Source organism: Populus trichocarpa, chromosome 6 (genome assembly GCF_000002775.5).
Source record: "Populus trichocarpa isolate Nisqually-1 chromosome 6, P.trichocarpa_v4.1, whole genome shotgun sequence".
Lineage (NCBI taxonomy): Eukaryota > Viridiplantae > Streptophyta > Magnoliopsida > Malpighiales > Salicaceae > Populus > Populus trichocarpa.
In genome coordinates this window covers 22,998,520-23,014,133 of record NC_037290.2, presented here as the reverse complement: position 1 = coordinate 23,014,133, position 15,614 = coordinate 22,998,520, and the positions used below count along the sequence as shown (strand labels likewise).

Genomic DNA, 15,614 nt, shown 5'->3' with positions numbered 1-15,614 from the left:
TCTAAAATCAAAAGGACCAAAGATGCATAGATGAAGACTTTTGGCCTTAAACATTTAAATGATGTTTTTCACATCTAGCCCTGTAAATAAAAAACCTAGATGAGCGTAGAAGGCTAGGCCAGCATGCCTGTTTATTTTATTTTCTTTAAGTAGGCAAACAAAACATCACTCTCCCTATTTTTTTTAAATAAAATAAAACATACAATATATCATTTACTAGTTGAAATCCTAATCACTAGAAGTGGCCAAAAAGTTGGAGTTTAAGGTTTTAGGACACAAAAATATATTATTTAACCTTTTTATCTTAAAACAGCACCCAAGAAACATCTTAAAAACTTCATTAAACTCATTCTCAACTTTAAAACATCTTTTAATCAGTTAAAAAACCTTTAATAGAATAAAAAAATCTCAAACCCTAATCTTTTTTTTAAAGATAAAATTCAAAAACACCTCAATTTCATGCCTCTTGAAAAAAAGCACATGTTGATACCAAAATCAGGTTTTTTTAAAAAAAAATATGGCCAACTGACCTCTTTCTTTCTTTTTATGTTTTCAGTGACTTTCTCTCACCTCTTTTAAAATTAAAGGACTAAAATGTAAAAAAATGAAGTTTAGGATCTAAAACTAAAAGGATAAGAAAATGCATAAATGAAGATGTTTTGGATAAAAATGAATTTTTTTGAGTGAAAATGAAAAGGGACTCATTTTATTTGATTTATAATTTAGTTATTATTTTAATTATTTTTGATACCATAAATGTAAATCCTATTTAATTATATTGGTCTCTAATTAAATTTGTACAGCTCTCTACTCCTGCACTACTCTTACTGTAATCAAAACTAACAGATTTATTAATAGAAGATCATCTTGTTTAATCCAACAATGGTAACACTATATGATTGCTTTCAGTCAGGGAGGAAGATACCGGCGAATCTTTTCTGAAAATATAAAAACAAGACCACCTAATAATCTTAATTCCTTCAGTGACAGAGGATGGATGATTTTTCAATCACAAATGATTTGAATTCATATTTTTCTCGAGGACAAGAATGGGGGATTAGGAAGGATCAAGTTTAACACAATGTGGACGAATAATCTTCCCTGACGATTAAAAATATCACTGCCAGGTGCAAATGACAAAACCCTCTTCTGGGCGTCAGGATCTAAATGTCTTTCCACTTGTAGGTAACAAGCCATTGCCTTGCTCTGTGGGGGTAACTGACAATGGCTTTCCGTTCAATCCAAAAATATAAAAAAACCAAGGATCCTTTTATATCAGTGTGACAATTATTCTGAGTTACTTTGCTAATTGATTTGGATCTTGTACAAGCACAGCAAATCATAACGGTTTGAGAAAAATGAAAGGTTAAAGTGCACGATCATGCTACAATAAAATATGGATTTAACAACTCAAGCTATAAATCAGACCGATGTAATGAGGAAAAAAAAGAGAGGTAAAATGGTAGCACAGCAAGGCTTCACTGCAAGTGGAAGTACATGATGTTCAATGCTGCATTTGGGATGTACTCCTCACGACCATTCTCTGGGAACCAAGAGCCTACAATGCTTTGAGATGGATTAGATGGAATTCCTAATGGCCATTTGTCAACCAACTTAAAACCATATTGAGATGCAGCTGAAAGTAACGATGGTTCATCGACTCGGCGAAAGATATGGCAGAGAATTAGAGCTGGTTCCTGGTCTCCACCATTTCTGTCACATGAAATTAATTCCTTTGCAGTGGCAAACAAGGGCAGAATAGCTTCAGGAATGTATGTAACATCTGTGCCAATTATGACTTCAAAGCCTCCAGGATTGAGATCCTTGATGGCTTCTATATGTTCTGTATTTCCCCACACCAATCTCTTCATAATTAGCTTTGCAAGGGATGGCTGTCTAAGGTTAGAAGCAACATTCTGGGACAACAGTTCAAGTGCTTTTGTGTCCCCATCAGTAGCCACTACAAGGTCAGCTGATTTGGCTGAAACCATTGAGCATATACCCCCACAGCCACACCCCAACTCTAACACCTTTCTCCCCTCAACAATAGTTGGATTTACTGCTAGCACCATAGCCATCATACGAGCTGATTCCCAGAGCATCAATCCTGTTGATTTACAAGTATGCTGATACTCTTTTGACAGAACATTAATCTTGAAATTCTGGTCCCTGAGGTCAACGTGAATCACCTTTTGAAAAAAAAAAAACAAAAAACAAAAAAATACATTAATGTCTGTGAAGTTATATCCTTTTTCTAAATGGCATATATACACTTATGCTTCACATGCATCGTGCTTAGTTGAGAAAAGAATAACTCTCGTGAAGCAAAGATCAGAGATTCTTACACCAAAATCTATCAGCAATTGGACAGAACAAGAAACAAAAGGAAATAGGTGGAGCATACCTCATTATCATTGGAAGGAGAAATTCCAAACATTTCAGATGCCACACCCTCAGACATATCGATCTCAAAATTGTTTGAAGGGCACTGTGATGTGCTTTCCTTGACATTAGACTTTACATTTTCTTGACAGAGGGCTTCCTTGATTGCAGATTCTTTGCTAACAGAATAGTTTGAGCTGTCTGAAAATCGGAATACAGCTTGGATCCAACGCCTGAAATCAGGCAAAATTGCACGAGATGGTATTAAAAGAAGAAAACTAGAAGGAAAAGTTCCACATAATTTATATATATATATATATATATATAAAAACAATGACTTTGACTTTCCAGGAGTTCTGTTTTCTTCTCCATGATATTCATCATTTACCTATTCATCACTATTTCACGTGACCGATTCTCAACTTGCTTGCAGCACAAACCAAGTTCTTCAACATCAAATCCATTATCTTTAAACAAACTTGTCAAGAATTCATTTGAAAAATAGAAAGCACGCTGAAAAGAAGCCAGAGGAATAAAATTATAGCTAATTTCCAAACTAGATTAGTGGAATGCTAAGAATAATGGATGCACACATTTTGAAACTTACAGTGCCATCACCCCTGACATAAAAGTTTTCACTAATCTGTTGATCCTTGCTAGTTAATCTTTCCTGTTGACCATCATGAGAGAAGATAATTATGAATAAGGCCAACAACCACTGAAGCAACTAGGTAGAGAAAGACTCATGTTTACACACATACGACCCACATTAATAGGTATAGATGCACCAAGACAAAAACCATGAGGGAAATATTTTATCTAGCTCGTTAAATAAATCAACTGAGAATAAAGAAGGGCAACAGCACTGAAACTCAGCCCCATAAATGCCAAGTGCGGCTGTGGTGTAAAAAAAAGAACTATAAAGACCTGCTAATCAAATAGAATATAAGTCCAAAAGAAAAAGAAGAGTGCAGATCAACCTGAGCAAGGTCCCCTACAGCATAGTCACGAAGCAGCACATAACCATTAGGCTGAAGAAGGAAAAAAGTGAGTTTCATCATAATTAATCAATTTATCTGATTAGATAATAAGTTGAAACTTACAGCTACAAAAATTTACCTTCATTACTTTTTTAATGTTTTGCAGGACTAGAGGCATCTTCTCAGGGGACACTGCAGATAACACAAATATCTACTTAAAAAGTCAGAAAGTTGAATGAAGGAGAAAGAAACTTGAGAAGTACAATTTAAACACGATAAAGTTTCTCAATGAGAGACTCGGGATAGCAGTTACTAATCATGAACTTGAACAAAGTGACATCCTGTTATTTTGTAAATATTGTACATAATAATTTGCATTCAAATACCATTGTCACGATATCAACTGAAGATGGAGAAATCTCTTTGCTCAAGTCATCAACAGTCAGATCGCATACGAATGCACCAACACATCTCTCTAAGTAGTCTTTATGAGTCTGCAACAAGCAATAGAGATCTATTCACCACTAGACCTACTTATGCTAAAAAAATATGGATTATAAGCAGACAGTAAAAAATAAATGCAGAAACAGAAATTATGAGTTCAAGGTAAAATTTGCCAAGCTTCATATGTGATCAAAATAGAACATAATGCCCACTAAGATCATGCCACTATTTCATCAATTTATAAACTAAAGGCACAATTCTAAGTTCAGCACACAGAATATTGACGAAGATAAAACATATTGTCAAAATCAAAACAACAACTATTAATCTCAAAGAAAGAAATGTGTGATCTTGAAGAACTTTATAAATCAATGCTTCCTTGACCCTTGCAATGTATGCAATCATACCAGATTATACAAAAGTCAACTGTAATGCAATCTATCATATTTTCTTCATAGTGGAGACATATATGAAAACAAAAATGGTGCTTCACTATATTCAGAGAGAGGGTGGGGGCTTATGCGAGAAGAATTAGGATATATGAGTCAATATTGGTTACATATTTAATGGACATGGGTCAAGACAACTGCAATTGTGATGCTCGATGCCAGAATTAGGAGCAGAAGAATTTCTTAGATAAATACTATTGCAGCTACCTGAGCATATAATGTCCAATCTCGATTCATCAAGAGAACAGTGTCAATAATGCAGAAATTTAAAATTTTAGAGTAACAACTTTTAACCACACTATCATTTCTAAAACTTTACCTTCATAAAACATAAGTGCCAGATCCAATGTATGTTCTGATTAATACAGTTACTTCTTACAGAAAAATAAAACAAAATGAAATAGTAAAATTCTTGAATATGTTCAATCATACATCATTGCAATAAATCAGCTAGTAAAGGGTAAGAGATCAGACCTTAACTAAGTTAACAGCACGCGGTGAGAAATCACATGCATGGACAAAAATATTAGGGTAGGTAGCAACAAGAGGAAAAATGGTGTTCCCAGCTCCACAGCCAACCTGTTTATCAGCAGGAGCTATCAATAACCAAAATAGTATAGATTAGAAAAGTCATTGTGCAGAGAAGGATTTTTTCTGTTTACCTCAAGAACAACTCTTCTTTCTTCGCCCTACAAATCCCAAATCAATAATGTCAATAATTTCACATGATTACAAAATTCAGCCAACCATCATGACAAACAAAAAAGCTATCTTTTTTCAACTTACTGCAAAATATTGACCCCATTCCTTGTCCAAGTAATGACGGTCCTTAAAAAACTGAAGAACAATGATAATCAATATCCATAATACCGAAAGTAAATTAGACCACTAGTGCAATTCACAAACCATAACAAGTTCAAAACTTTCTTACATAAGATAAAAATAACTCAAAATCGCACCAAGTCCCTTCAAGCATAATACTTTAAAAACGAATTAAGAAGTTGAATTATCCCAGCAGAAAATATCAAAATGACTAAAGATGCTTGCTTACTTTGTCTTGGTGTCGCTTGTAAAAAACATCCCAATACTTCTTAGCATCCCTTTCATACTTTTCTGCCCAGAAACAAAACATACAGAGTTAAATTAAAATAACCAACGAATTTTTATGTAAGAAATTTTGTCTTTTTGAGAAAAAGAAATATAGAGAGACCTCTCCAGAAGGGAGTGACACCAGTGTTAGCAGTAGAGTATATTTGAAATTTCTGAGATGGGCTTTGCTGTTCCACATTGGATTCCATTGCACAACCCTTCACAGAAAATTCAAACACTTTAATCACAAATCAAGGAAAAGTTAAGCATAAAGTGCAGCTTTTCATTCAATCAAACACGAAAAGATAAAATAGAGTAAATGAATAAAATTGTACCTTTACTACTGAAAAAATGAGATGTGGAGCAAGGAATAAATTGAGTGAGAGATGGCAATGGAGAGGGAGAGAGTTCTGAAATTAGGGTTTTGTTTTCTGAGCCCCAGCAGAGGGGTTTTAGTAAAAGTAAAACTTCATTTTCCCCCCTGGTTTAAACGTGACTCGAGATATTCGTCCTTGTACTATTGTTTCTTTTTTCAATGTCATCCCTTTACCAATTTACTTGTAATTTGTTAATGTCGCATCTGTACACTAAAACCCCTAGCATGGAAAAGAATAATTCTGCCCATTTCAGACGTCAATTACAATTACATTACAAAATATTCTAAAATATATAGGTGAAACATTGAAGCAACCCACGTAGGTAAAAAACTTCATTTTCATCCTCAAATTTTTTTTCAATTGCAATCTTTTAGTATCAAATTAAGGATCAGTTTATTAAAAATTAATTCAACAAAAGAGGATCAAAATATAAAAAAAATTTCATGGTCAATCTTAAAACAAAATCTTCAATTTTTGAGTTTAAAAAAAGATAGAGAAAATTATCTAAAAAGGGTAAAGCAAAACGAAAGTTGGTAAATTATCACTTTTCTTCAAGGAGATTTGTTGTTTTTTATATCAACGAGTTCCATTCAATAATGAAAATTTAGTGGTGGTTGTTTTTGCTGTAAACATGCCTGAAAAGGTAAGTAAGATTTTGTTTAGATTTTTTTTATATTTATGTTGCACGTATATGACGTCGCAACTATCATCCTCTCGGACCTAGATTTGGGTGCGTGAAAAGTGTAAAGAATTCTTGTATTTTCTCTTGTTAAAAAATCTTGGAGTTGCCCCATAATATTTTAATCACTAAAAACTCTAACTGGTTTTCAAAATCAATATAAGGGGATTGATTATGTATAGGGAGGATAATGTCACCTCTAGTACGCTCTATCTACAGTAAGCTATTTGTCTGGCTGTTATTAAGACACTATTATGTTTTTGTAACTGTTAGTTTGTTTTTTGGTTAAAGCAGATCAACCCGGTAGAGTGGATCATGACTTTACGAGTTAAACTTAACTATTTTAGAGTCAAAATATATTTTTTGCATTTGTTTTTTTATAATATTGGAAATATGTCTTATGTATAAGTTTATAATCCTTAATATTTTTATATTAAAATACCGGGAATATTATTGGTTTTTTTCTTAAAAAAAACACAAAAATAAGGCTGTAAAAAATATGACCATTTTAATCAAAACATCCACTCATAATAGACTATTTATTCATCATTCATCTCATTTAATAATAATAAAAGATATGCAATCCATAATTGATCCACCATCAAGTCAAGAATCAAATCAAATAAATGGAATAAATCAAACCATTAACCCACACTTTAAACCCAAGCATGTACAATAAACACAAAATAAATATTTAAACTCAAATCTAATTAAAGATCCAAATCTTTAATATTAGCCCATGTGCTCCGAAAATACTAAACCAAATGGACCCATAAAATAAAAAGGGTTTCAGCAAAAAAATAAGCCCATAGCTGAAGGAGAGAGAAAAATTACCTAAAGAAAACTTAGTTGATTTTTTTAGTGATTTTGATTTTAAGGGGTTTGTAGAGGGTTTATAAAGATTTTTATAGTGATTTTGAGGAGTTTTAGAGGAAACTAATTTAAAAATAAATTTTAGACCAACCATTCTTGATTTCTTTGTTTCTTTGCCACAACAATGATGCCCAGATTCTAGGTGGCAACCTAGTAGGCTACAAGTTGTATGCTTCATAAAAAAAACATGAATGAACAACATATCATCCCTTTTTGACACAGGAGAAAAAAATGTGTTTGGACTTTTTTTTTTATTTCTTTCCATTGATTGTTTTAATTGAATTGGCGTTACTTTTTAAATAGTGGTTTATTTTTTATATTTTTTAGTTGCATGATATTTCAAAAAGATTGAATTGATTTGTCTTAAATTTTATTCCTTTTATATTTTATATGAATTAGTTGTATTTGTATAAAGCTTTTATATAAAAACAAAAATTATTTGTTATTAGCAACAACAATTAGTTGATGAGATAAAATGAATGAAAACATTTAAAATAAAAAGGACAGTCAGTGTAAAATATTTGCATGTATATTTATCTTTTATTTATACTATAAAGATTAACTTCACGTTTTAATATTTAATTATTGTTAACAACTATTTTTTTATTTATCAGTCCATATATTTTTTTTTATAAAGTATAAATAGCATCTTTTTGTTTCTCAATTAAAAAAAATATGTTGAGAATTAAGTTTTATAATTTGTTTTGAGTTGCTTTCTATAATGTTATCGCAGTCTCAAATAAATGTATAGGTTTTTGGGTTGATGCTTGATTTTTTTGAACATTTGTTTTTTTATCATATAATTAAATAAAAAAAGTTTTACATAAAAAAATTATTAAACCCAATAGAGTGTATGACCTAGGTTTCGGGTTCAACTAGTTGACTCAAGTCGATTCAATATATTATTATCCCAATATTTTTTTTTAAAAAGATATCATTTTGAAAAAAAATTTAAAGAAGTTAAACCATGTTTTTACCACTTATCTGAGTTATTTTTGAACATGCCAAGTCAAATGATTCATTTAAGGTAACTCCCAGATAGTTTGATTTAAAGCTCATGTTAGGCAATGACAAGAGTCATAAGGATTCAAGGCTGACCCGACCCACTTTGTAAGATTTAATGACATTATCAAAAAGTTTTCATTGCTTGAAAATTCTTTATTACGTTTAAAATGTTTTTGGTCCAACCCACAACATAACAAAGGGCTAATTATCTAGAATTTCAGAGTGTGATATTTTTTTTTTGGTGAATTTTAAAGTGCATTTTACTTGAAAAGACATTGAGTTTATGCTTTTTAGTGTTTTTTTTTTTACGGTTTTGATGTGTTGATATAAAAAAAAATTAAATTTTTTTTAATATATTTTCATGCAAAAAAACATTTTAAAAAACACCCTATACCACAATATTAAACACAACATAACAATGTGATTAAATGTAATTGCTAAAAGTATAATATTTGTGCTTGATTAAAAGTGAAAATTATTAACAATGTGTTTTGTTTGGTCTATTATTAAGAATTCACAAGAAAAATGAGTAATGAGTAAGTTTACTATTTTATTCTTAAATACTAAAATATCTTTGACTATAAGATATTCGTCTTCTTGTATTACTTGCATTTAAAATAAAAACTTAATCGCACCCACCTATGACGGGCACATCTTGTTCTATGATTTTATTCAGCCATAATTATTTAATAATACCCAACAACTAACCATCAAAAATAGTTAAATTTTAACATAAGTGCTCTACAACCTCCAACCAAAACCATTAAGAATCGATAAGGTATTATTCCAGTGAACACAAACAAGAGCAAAAAAAATGTCATATATAGTAAAGTTAATTACTTTCATATTATTAATACATTTAAAAAACTAATTAGGATTTTTGGTTATGGCAATTTCTTTCCCCCCTCTAATTTCACCATTTTAAAAAACCTGTTTCCTGCAACACCGCTAAATTAACTGAGTTATATCAAATCAATTATTTAAAATTTATATTTTTTTATAAAAAAAAAACAAATTATCAATATCTGAATGTTTTTTTATATTAAAAAAAAATCCAACATCGATCATAGAAAGAACAGGACATCGGCTGTTTTTTTGGATCAGTCAAACGTGAATAGACTCGTGGGAGAAAAATAAAATAGAGAGCAGATGAAGTAAAGCTGGTAGGATTAATTAATAAACTTCATAAAAAACATATCTTGCCACCGCTAATTAATCAGCTATGAGATTAAAATATCGCGATAGAGAATTCAAGAGGTTTCTCTACACTCTGTGCTTTCAGTTATCCCTAGTATGTTTATTCCAGTTAATTAGAGAACAACCATTTTTGCAAAGTTGGATGGTTTATTATATTGTGACCCATCTAACACCCACCCACCCCATCATATCTGACTCTCCAGTACTCTTTTTTTCAATGCAATAGTTTCAATTTTCCTTTGCATCTTCATGTGCAGCACTTGTTCTGTTTTACGGACGTACATTATTTATTACAGCTTCCTAACCTGCAGATGAGAAAAGGCAAGCAGCAGGCCATGGAGAGGCAAAGAAGGCTGTGTGAGGGCTATAATCTGGGCAGATACTTTGCTAACATTCAGGCCATTTAATCAATCTGATTAAGGGTTACGCCACCTTGATTGTGAAAGGTGGCTAAAATCTGCACACCATGAATCAAAATATTTCCTTAAAAAAAAAAAGTATCAAAACTTGTCCCTTTTTACTGGTTTTCGCCTAAAAAGAGGGGGCATAAAATGTGCCTTGCTATAAATGTTACAACATTTAGGCCTATAAACATTTTGCTTTATTGTGCCCACCTTCATGAAACAATCCTTCCTCTCGTAATCATACAACTAATATTTCAAAAATCATAATAATCATCACTTGACATGATATAACAAATGGCAAGATACAATTCAGAAGATAAAACGAATGAAGAAACGCATACTAGTGATGGGCGTTTACCGGCTGTTTGTTCTTCTTTTCCTGCATGTATGACAGGGTTGGATTTCTCACACAGATGCTACAGAATCACCTTGCTTTTCATCAATTTGTACAGTTGGGCTTATCTGATCCTTTTCATCGGCAATAGCAACCCCTGATGGTTCTACCTCTGGAGTAACCCCATTTTCCACCACAAGCTGGTCCCCATTTTCTGTTATCTTCTTTCCCTCTGTGTTATTGGCAGGTCTTTGCAGCTCTCTAGAAGAAGTTGCCAGCAAACGGCCAACTCCATCATACAAGTTCTTCGCATCCATAATAAGAGCAGCTCCACCTGGGTAACAGCGACCAAAGCATGTGGCACAATGTGGGTAAGCAACCTGCAAAAGGGGTTTGTAAGAATGCGAGGTTGTAAATTCCATTCAATGAGCATCAAATCAACCCAGTTTAACTCAATGACACCTCTATGAATGACCGGCAAAGTGAGAGAAAAAGTCCAGATTCATTGTCTCTGAGCATCCGAGTTGCATTATATCTCAATAGAGAATCGGAAACAGCCTGCAATCCCTTAATCAGTTCTTGAGCAAGCACATGCTTCAAACTTACTGGGGCACAAGGACGTAGCTCATTCATTGCAGCAGATACACCTAACCCATCAGAAAGACACAGCAGTCAGTGCCAAAGAACAAGCAATGCTCTGAAACACCAAAGCTCTATTTTTTTCAGCAACTATACATGTATTCCTGGAATTCAGTCTACTCTTCCCTGAGAACACACTCAATCTCAGTTAACACAGACAAAAGTCAATGATTTAGTCTCTGAATGCATCATTGTTGTCATTGTGCAGGTCCATCTATCTTTCAGAATATCATGTATCATTTATCAACAAGATTGTATTTGAAACTCAAATATCTAATATGAATTCTGAATAATTCAGCTTTTATAAAATAACTGTATTGCACTATAAAGGTAATCAGCTACAAAACTGAAATTCACAAAAGAGGAGAATGTATGTTTAGGAGTGCATCTCAAACTTACCATTAATGAACACTGCAAGAGGTGGATGTTCCATAAGATAAGATGGTGGGGTCACATCCTCTTGTTGTTCTTCACCAATGCTATATGATGGAAAACCAACTGCTGGTAATGGAACCCAGCGATGTGAATCCAAAACTAGCTGGAGTAAAGACATCAAGTTACGAATACCAGGCAATAAGAAGCTTGAAGGAAAATAAAACTACCAGACTATGAAGTTCTTAATAACCAATTCAGAAGAAACATGAGGAAAAAAACTCAAGCCACTGTAAGAAAGAACACCCAAACTTCAGCACACTTGCCATGTACCTGAAAATTCTCAACTGCTGTATTCATATTCTTAGAGAATAAATTAAGAACTGCCCTGCAACATAACCAAAATCAACTTTTGCAAAGGGAAAACATGAGAGAAAATAAATAAATAACATAAAACAAAAGATGTATCCTTACTCCTCAAAAAGAGGTGGAAGCAAGCCCCTAAAATCCAGCCCAACCCAATTAAGTCCCACTGCACAATACTGTCAACAAAAAAAAAGTAATACATTATCAAATTCTGCATGCAGAAAGTGTCAAGACCCCAACTAAATACAATTTGCTTCTATAACAAGGGCTGATAATGCGCTCTTGTGAGCTAGAAAATAGGGAAACACATGTTTTCATTCAATCTTTCGTAAGAAAAAATAGAAAAGGAGACTTGTATACGTGACCCAAAAAAAGCTAGGAGAATGATGACAGTCTACCAGAAAGTTTAAATTATCAAAGAGACACGCACACATAAATTTTTGCAGCAAAGGCTCGAAGGAATTCTACAACAAATGCACTTATCCAATATCAATGCAAGATTCTTACCATGCATGAGTCGAGAATATTTGACAGAGACCCACCCTCGGTTATCTTTGGGAGCATGATTTTAAGTGTTTTAAGGTGTGAGGTAATCTGATGCATAGCCCAACTAAAAAGAAGTCCACCATCATAATTTTCTTCACTCCCTGAGGTATCATCAGCAAATATTGCTCGATATTGGTTAACAACATCGAAAAGATGTGTTCTATGGCAATTTATCATCCCTTTCAAGTACTCATAAGCATTCCGTTGGTCCAGATCCTCAAGAATACCAGTAAGCCATGCCTCGCGACATCTCAGAAACTGGGAAAAAAAATAATCTTGTCAGGTGCAAGCATATTATCTATACTAAAGAAAGCACACAATCAACTTACATGGTATCTAATCCAGTAGCCTATTAAACTGGAAATGTTAAAAAGAATTGTATTTAGCATAACCCTAGAATACCAAATCAGTACTGTACACAAAAGAAATTTGTGAGTTTACCTGCAAACGCATTTCGTACTCACTAAATACCCCTATGCGACGTAAATATCCAATAATTCGGAGGCATTCAGGCAGCTGCAGTTTTATGGCACAACCAAAAAATTGTGTAATTAAAATCCAATCCTTAGCATATAACAATGAAGTTGCATTTTGTTCAACATCTCATAAGCCTGAATATTTGCATTTTATTTGACTGCTGCATAATACCTGAATATTAGAGCGAAGTTTCTGAAGAAGCTGAGAAAGAAGAGATTGGGTGGTCTGCCTAACTTCTGCAGCCAGTGCTTGAATAACAGGCAATCTTTCAGAGATAAACAGATTCCAAGTAAGCTTTCTTTCACAAAAGAAATGGAAAAAATAATATCATTTGGCAAGGAAATGACATGGACATCACTCACTTGGGGTGCATGGTTGACAGTTTGCAAACAAATGCTTCCAAGTCAAGGGCTTCATCATAATTTCCATTCCTTACACACCTGCAAAATAACGAGAATTGTTGAAGTTTTCAGTGCCATACTACAATTAGAAAATCATCAGCCATTTTCATATCAGGTCCCCAATCAACTGCCAGGTCCTATCTAGTTTTTAATAATCTTTAATACACTTTTCAGGATAAAATATCAATTTGTTAAGAATTCTTTAAATTTTCCTTCCAAAGAAAAGTATCCATACCACACAAGCACACAACTGCACAAAATTCTTAGAAAGCAATAGTAACATATTCCATTGAAAACACCCAAAGAATAACAAAAATAAAAATAAAAATGAGGACCATATCCTCCAAGTTCCTCTCCATCTAGGTGAAACAAATTCGTGAAACAAATTCTTCTTCCTATCTCAGTCTTCCAAAGGGCAAGCAAAATTCACCTTCTAAGAAGTGTCTAAACTTACCATGATCATCAATTACATTGTTTAATTAAATGGTAAATCGGGTAAGTTAGAACAGTTTCTTAGTTCCCAACTTAATTTGTACACTTGGATCACTGCACATAGTTTAAAATGAATATGATGGCCAATCAACACTACCAATCAAGAAATGCATGAAGGGTTAGTCTACAGTAGAAGCTTGAGAAACAACATATCTACCATGTTAGACATTGATTAAACTATAACGCGTGACCTTATTGAATGTGTAAAACACATACGTGTCCATAAGTTGAGGGATTTCAAGCAAATCAAGCAATGTACTATGGTTTGCTAGCAATGTTTGGTTCATCTTCCTCTTCTCCAAAATCTCTTCTGCAGATTCAATGAACTCGGTGCAACCAGATGTCAGCTTTGGGATCTCAGTTATCTGCCATGAAAAAACAAACAAACTAAACATCGATTTATAAAGAATCCATATTCTTAAAAGCACTTGAAAAATACATATATAAAGGTTACTGTGACAATATTCAGTAATTACTTCATATTAAATACCTATAACGAAAAAAGAATTTTCTAGAATCATACATAAACCTTACTCTTAATTTGTAAAAAACTCCAGTAATACCAAGGTACCACATCCAGTTAACTCTTTCACAGTTTAAAAGAAACACATCCAGTTAACTCTTTCACAGTTTAAAAGAAACTGTCCAACCTTCCTGATACCGAATGAATCCTCCTTGGCATTGCAATCAAATTTTAGAACTTTCTCAAAATAAATTCAGAATAAGCTAGCGTTCTCGTGCCGAGTAAAAAATGCTTCACTATTGACTGGCAACGAAAATACTCTTAACACCTCTCTCTTCTCATTATCACACATGCATTTAGAACCAGCAAATTATTTATTGATCCGTGAAGTAGTACTAATCAAATCATGTATTTATAATGTTTAATTCCTTCCAAATCACAAATTAATCGCTGATCACTTCGGATTTTACAATTGCAATGCATCAATCAATTAACTAAAATCAAGAGAAGTACCAGAGATTCAAGGTGGTTATCAATAGAAGAAACTTGTTGTCGAATAGCAAGCAAAGCATCAGCCGCTGCAATAAAGGCACGGTAATTCACCACCGCTACCTCCTGCATTTGCCTCTGTATTCTCTCCGCATCTACCCGAAGTAACTCCGGCTCCTTTTTCAACCACCAATAACAGATTCAGTTAGCTTTCTCTATAATAATAATAATTTCAAAAAAAATAAGTGTAACGTACTTTGTGGAGGCGATCGAGAGTGAATGAGAGAAGCTCAGATACGTAAGGTTGTTGAGAAACGGAGGCGAGAGGGAGGAGACTCGTAACCGCCGATGACATGTCTTGTCCGTTTTCTGTTATCTCCATAATTTTGGATGAAGATGGATTACTTAGGGTTTTGGACTTCGTTATAGAGGAGATTGTAGATCTGTTGAATTAAAATTGACCGGAGAAGAGCATATCGAAATGTTAATTTGTTTAATTGAGTTCGTTTGTCTGGATCTGGAAGGAAGGAAAGGAAGGGAGATGGTTTTGTTTTGTGGGTTCCGGTGACCGGTGACGGGGCTGGCTAATTTTGCTGGGCAACGTCTCGGCACTGGGTCGTTGTGATTGTATTCTGTCCGTTGGAATCAGCAAGCACCTATCCTCGTCTTGTCATTCAAACATTAAAAAACAGAAGGAAAAGAAAAGAAATTTCTTGTTAGAAAAGATTATGAAGGCTAAATTTAAGTTTTTTTCTCTTTTGTCTTCTCAGACATAAGCTACATTACTAGTATATTATAAAGCATTTCAGAGTGGGTTAATATTAATTAATTTTTAAAATATAAAAAAATATTAAAAATATAAAAAATATTTTAAGCGATTTCATTCTAACAATTATATCAAATTCAAGCACTTTAAATCTGGAGTATGGCAGTCAATAATCATGCCAGACCCAGACACCTTAGATCTCGCAGTCATGCTAGATTCATGACACTTGAGTCTGGTGGGTGTCAGATCCATGGCGTCTAGGTCTGGTGATTGCTAGACCCAAGCAAATAACAAATAAAAAAATGACAATTATGTATTTTAGTTGTTAGGAAAGAGAAAAGTAAGAAAAAATACAAACAATCGATTATCGACAGTAATCCAATTATGATA

At 33.3% G+C, this 15,614-nt stretch overlaps 2 protein-coding genes across 6 annotated transcripts; both read right to left on the bottom strand.

Moving 5' to 3' along the window:
* Positions 1-1,250: 1,250 nt before the first annotated feature.
* LOC7470683 (uncharacterized) lies at positions 1,251-5,806 on the bottom strand. 4 transcript variants are annotated; one of them, XM_002308508.4, is made up of 13 exons: positions 5,680-5,806; positions 5,466-5,562; positions 5,307-5,368; positions 5,042-5,092; positions 4,918-4,944; positions 4,730-4,834; positions 3,749-3,856; positions 3,502-3,573; positions 3,363-3,413; positions 2,990-3,052; positions 2,771-2,895; positions 2,405-2,615; positions 1,251-2,189 (listed from the first exon to the last, which is right to left on the bottom strand). In XM_002308508.4, exons 2-13 carry the CDS (start codon positions 5,551-5,553, stop codon positions 1,479-1,481), a joined length of 1,674 nt encoding a protein of 557 aa, XP_002308544.4. In that variant the 5' UTR covers positions 5,554-5,562; positions 5,680-5,806; the 3' UTR covers positions 1,251-1,478. The 4 variants fall into 4 exon arrangements, with proteins under 4 accessions (XP_002308544.4, XP_052310031.1, XP_024458366.2 ...); XM_052454071.1 differs by lacking the exon at positions 3,363-3,413; XM_024602598.2 differs by lacking the exon at positions 3,749-3,856.
* A 4,167-nt stretch (positions 5,807-9,973) lies between these two features.
* Positions 9,974-15,229, bottom strand: LOC7470682 (conserved oligomeric Golgi complex subunit 8). Of its 2 annotated transcripts, none has more exons than XM_024604529.2 (12): positions 14,715-15,229; positions 14,483-14,635; positions 13,723-13,893; positions 12,976-13,053; positions 12,785-12,878; positions 12,578-12,652; positions 12,098-12,394; positions 11,699-11,766; positions 11,558-11,612; positions 11,252-11,390; positions 10,676-10,860; positions 9,974-10,593 (listed from the first exon to the last, which is right to left on the bottom strand). In XM_024604529.2, the coding sequence occupies exons 2-12, from the start codon at positions 14,539-14,541 to the stop codon at positions 10,285-10,287; spliced, it is 1,530 nt and encodes a 509-aa protein (XP_024460297.1). In that variant the 5' UTR covers positions 14,542-14,635; positions 14,715-15,229; the 3' UTR covers positions 9,974-10,284. The 2 variants fall into 2 exon arrangements, with proteins under 2 accessions (XP_024460297.1, XP_024460296.1); XM_024604528.2 differs by having other exon boundaries at positions 13,723-13,871; positions 14,715-15,228.
* Positions 15,230-15,614: the final 385 nt, after the last annotated feature.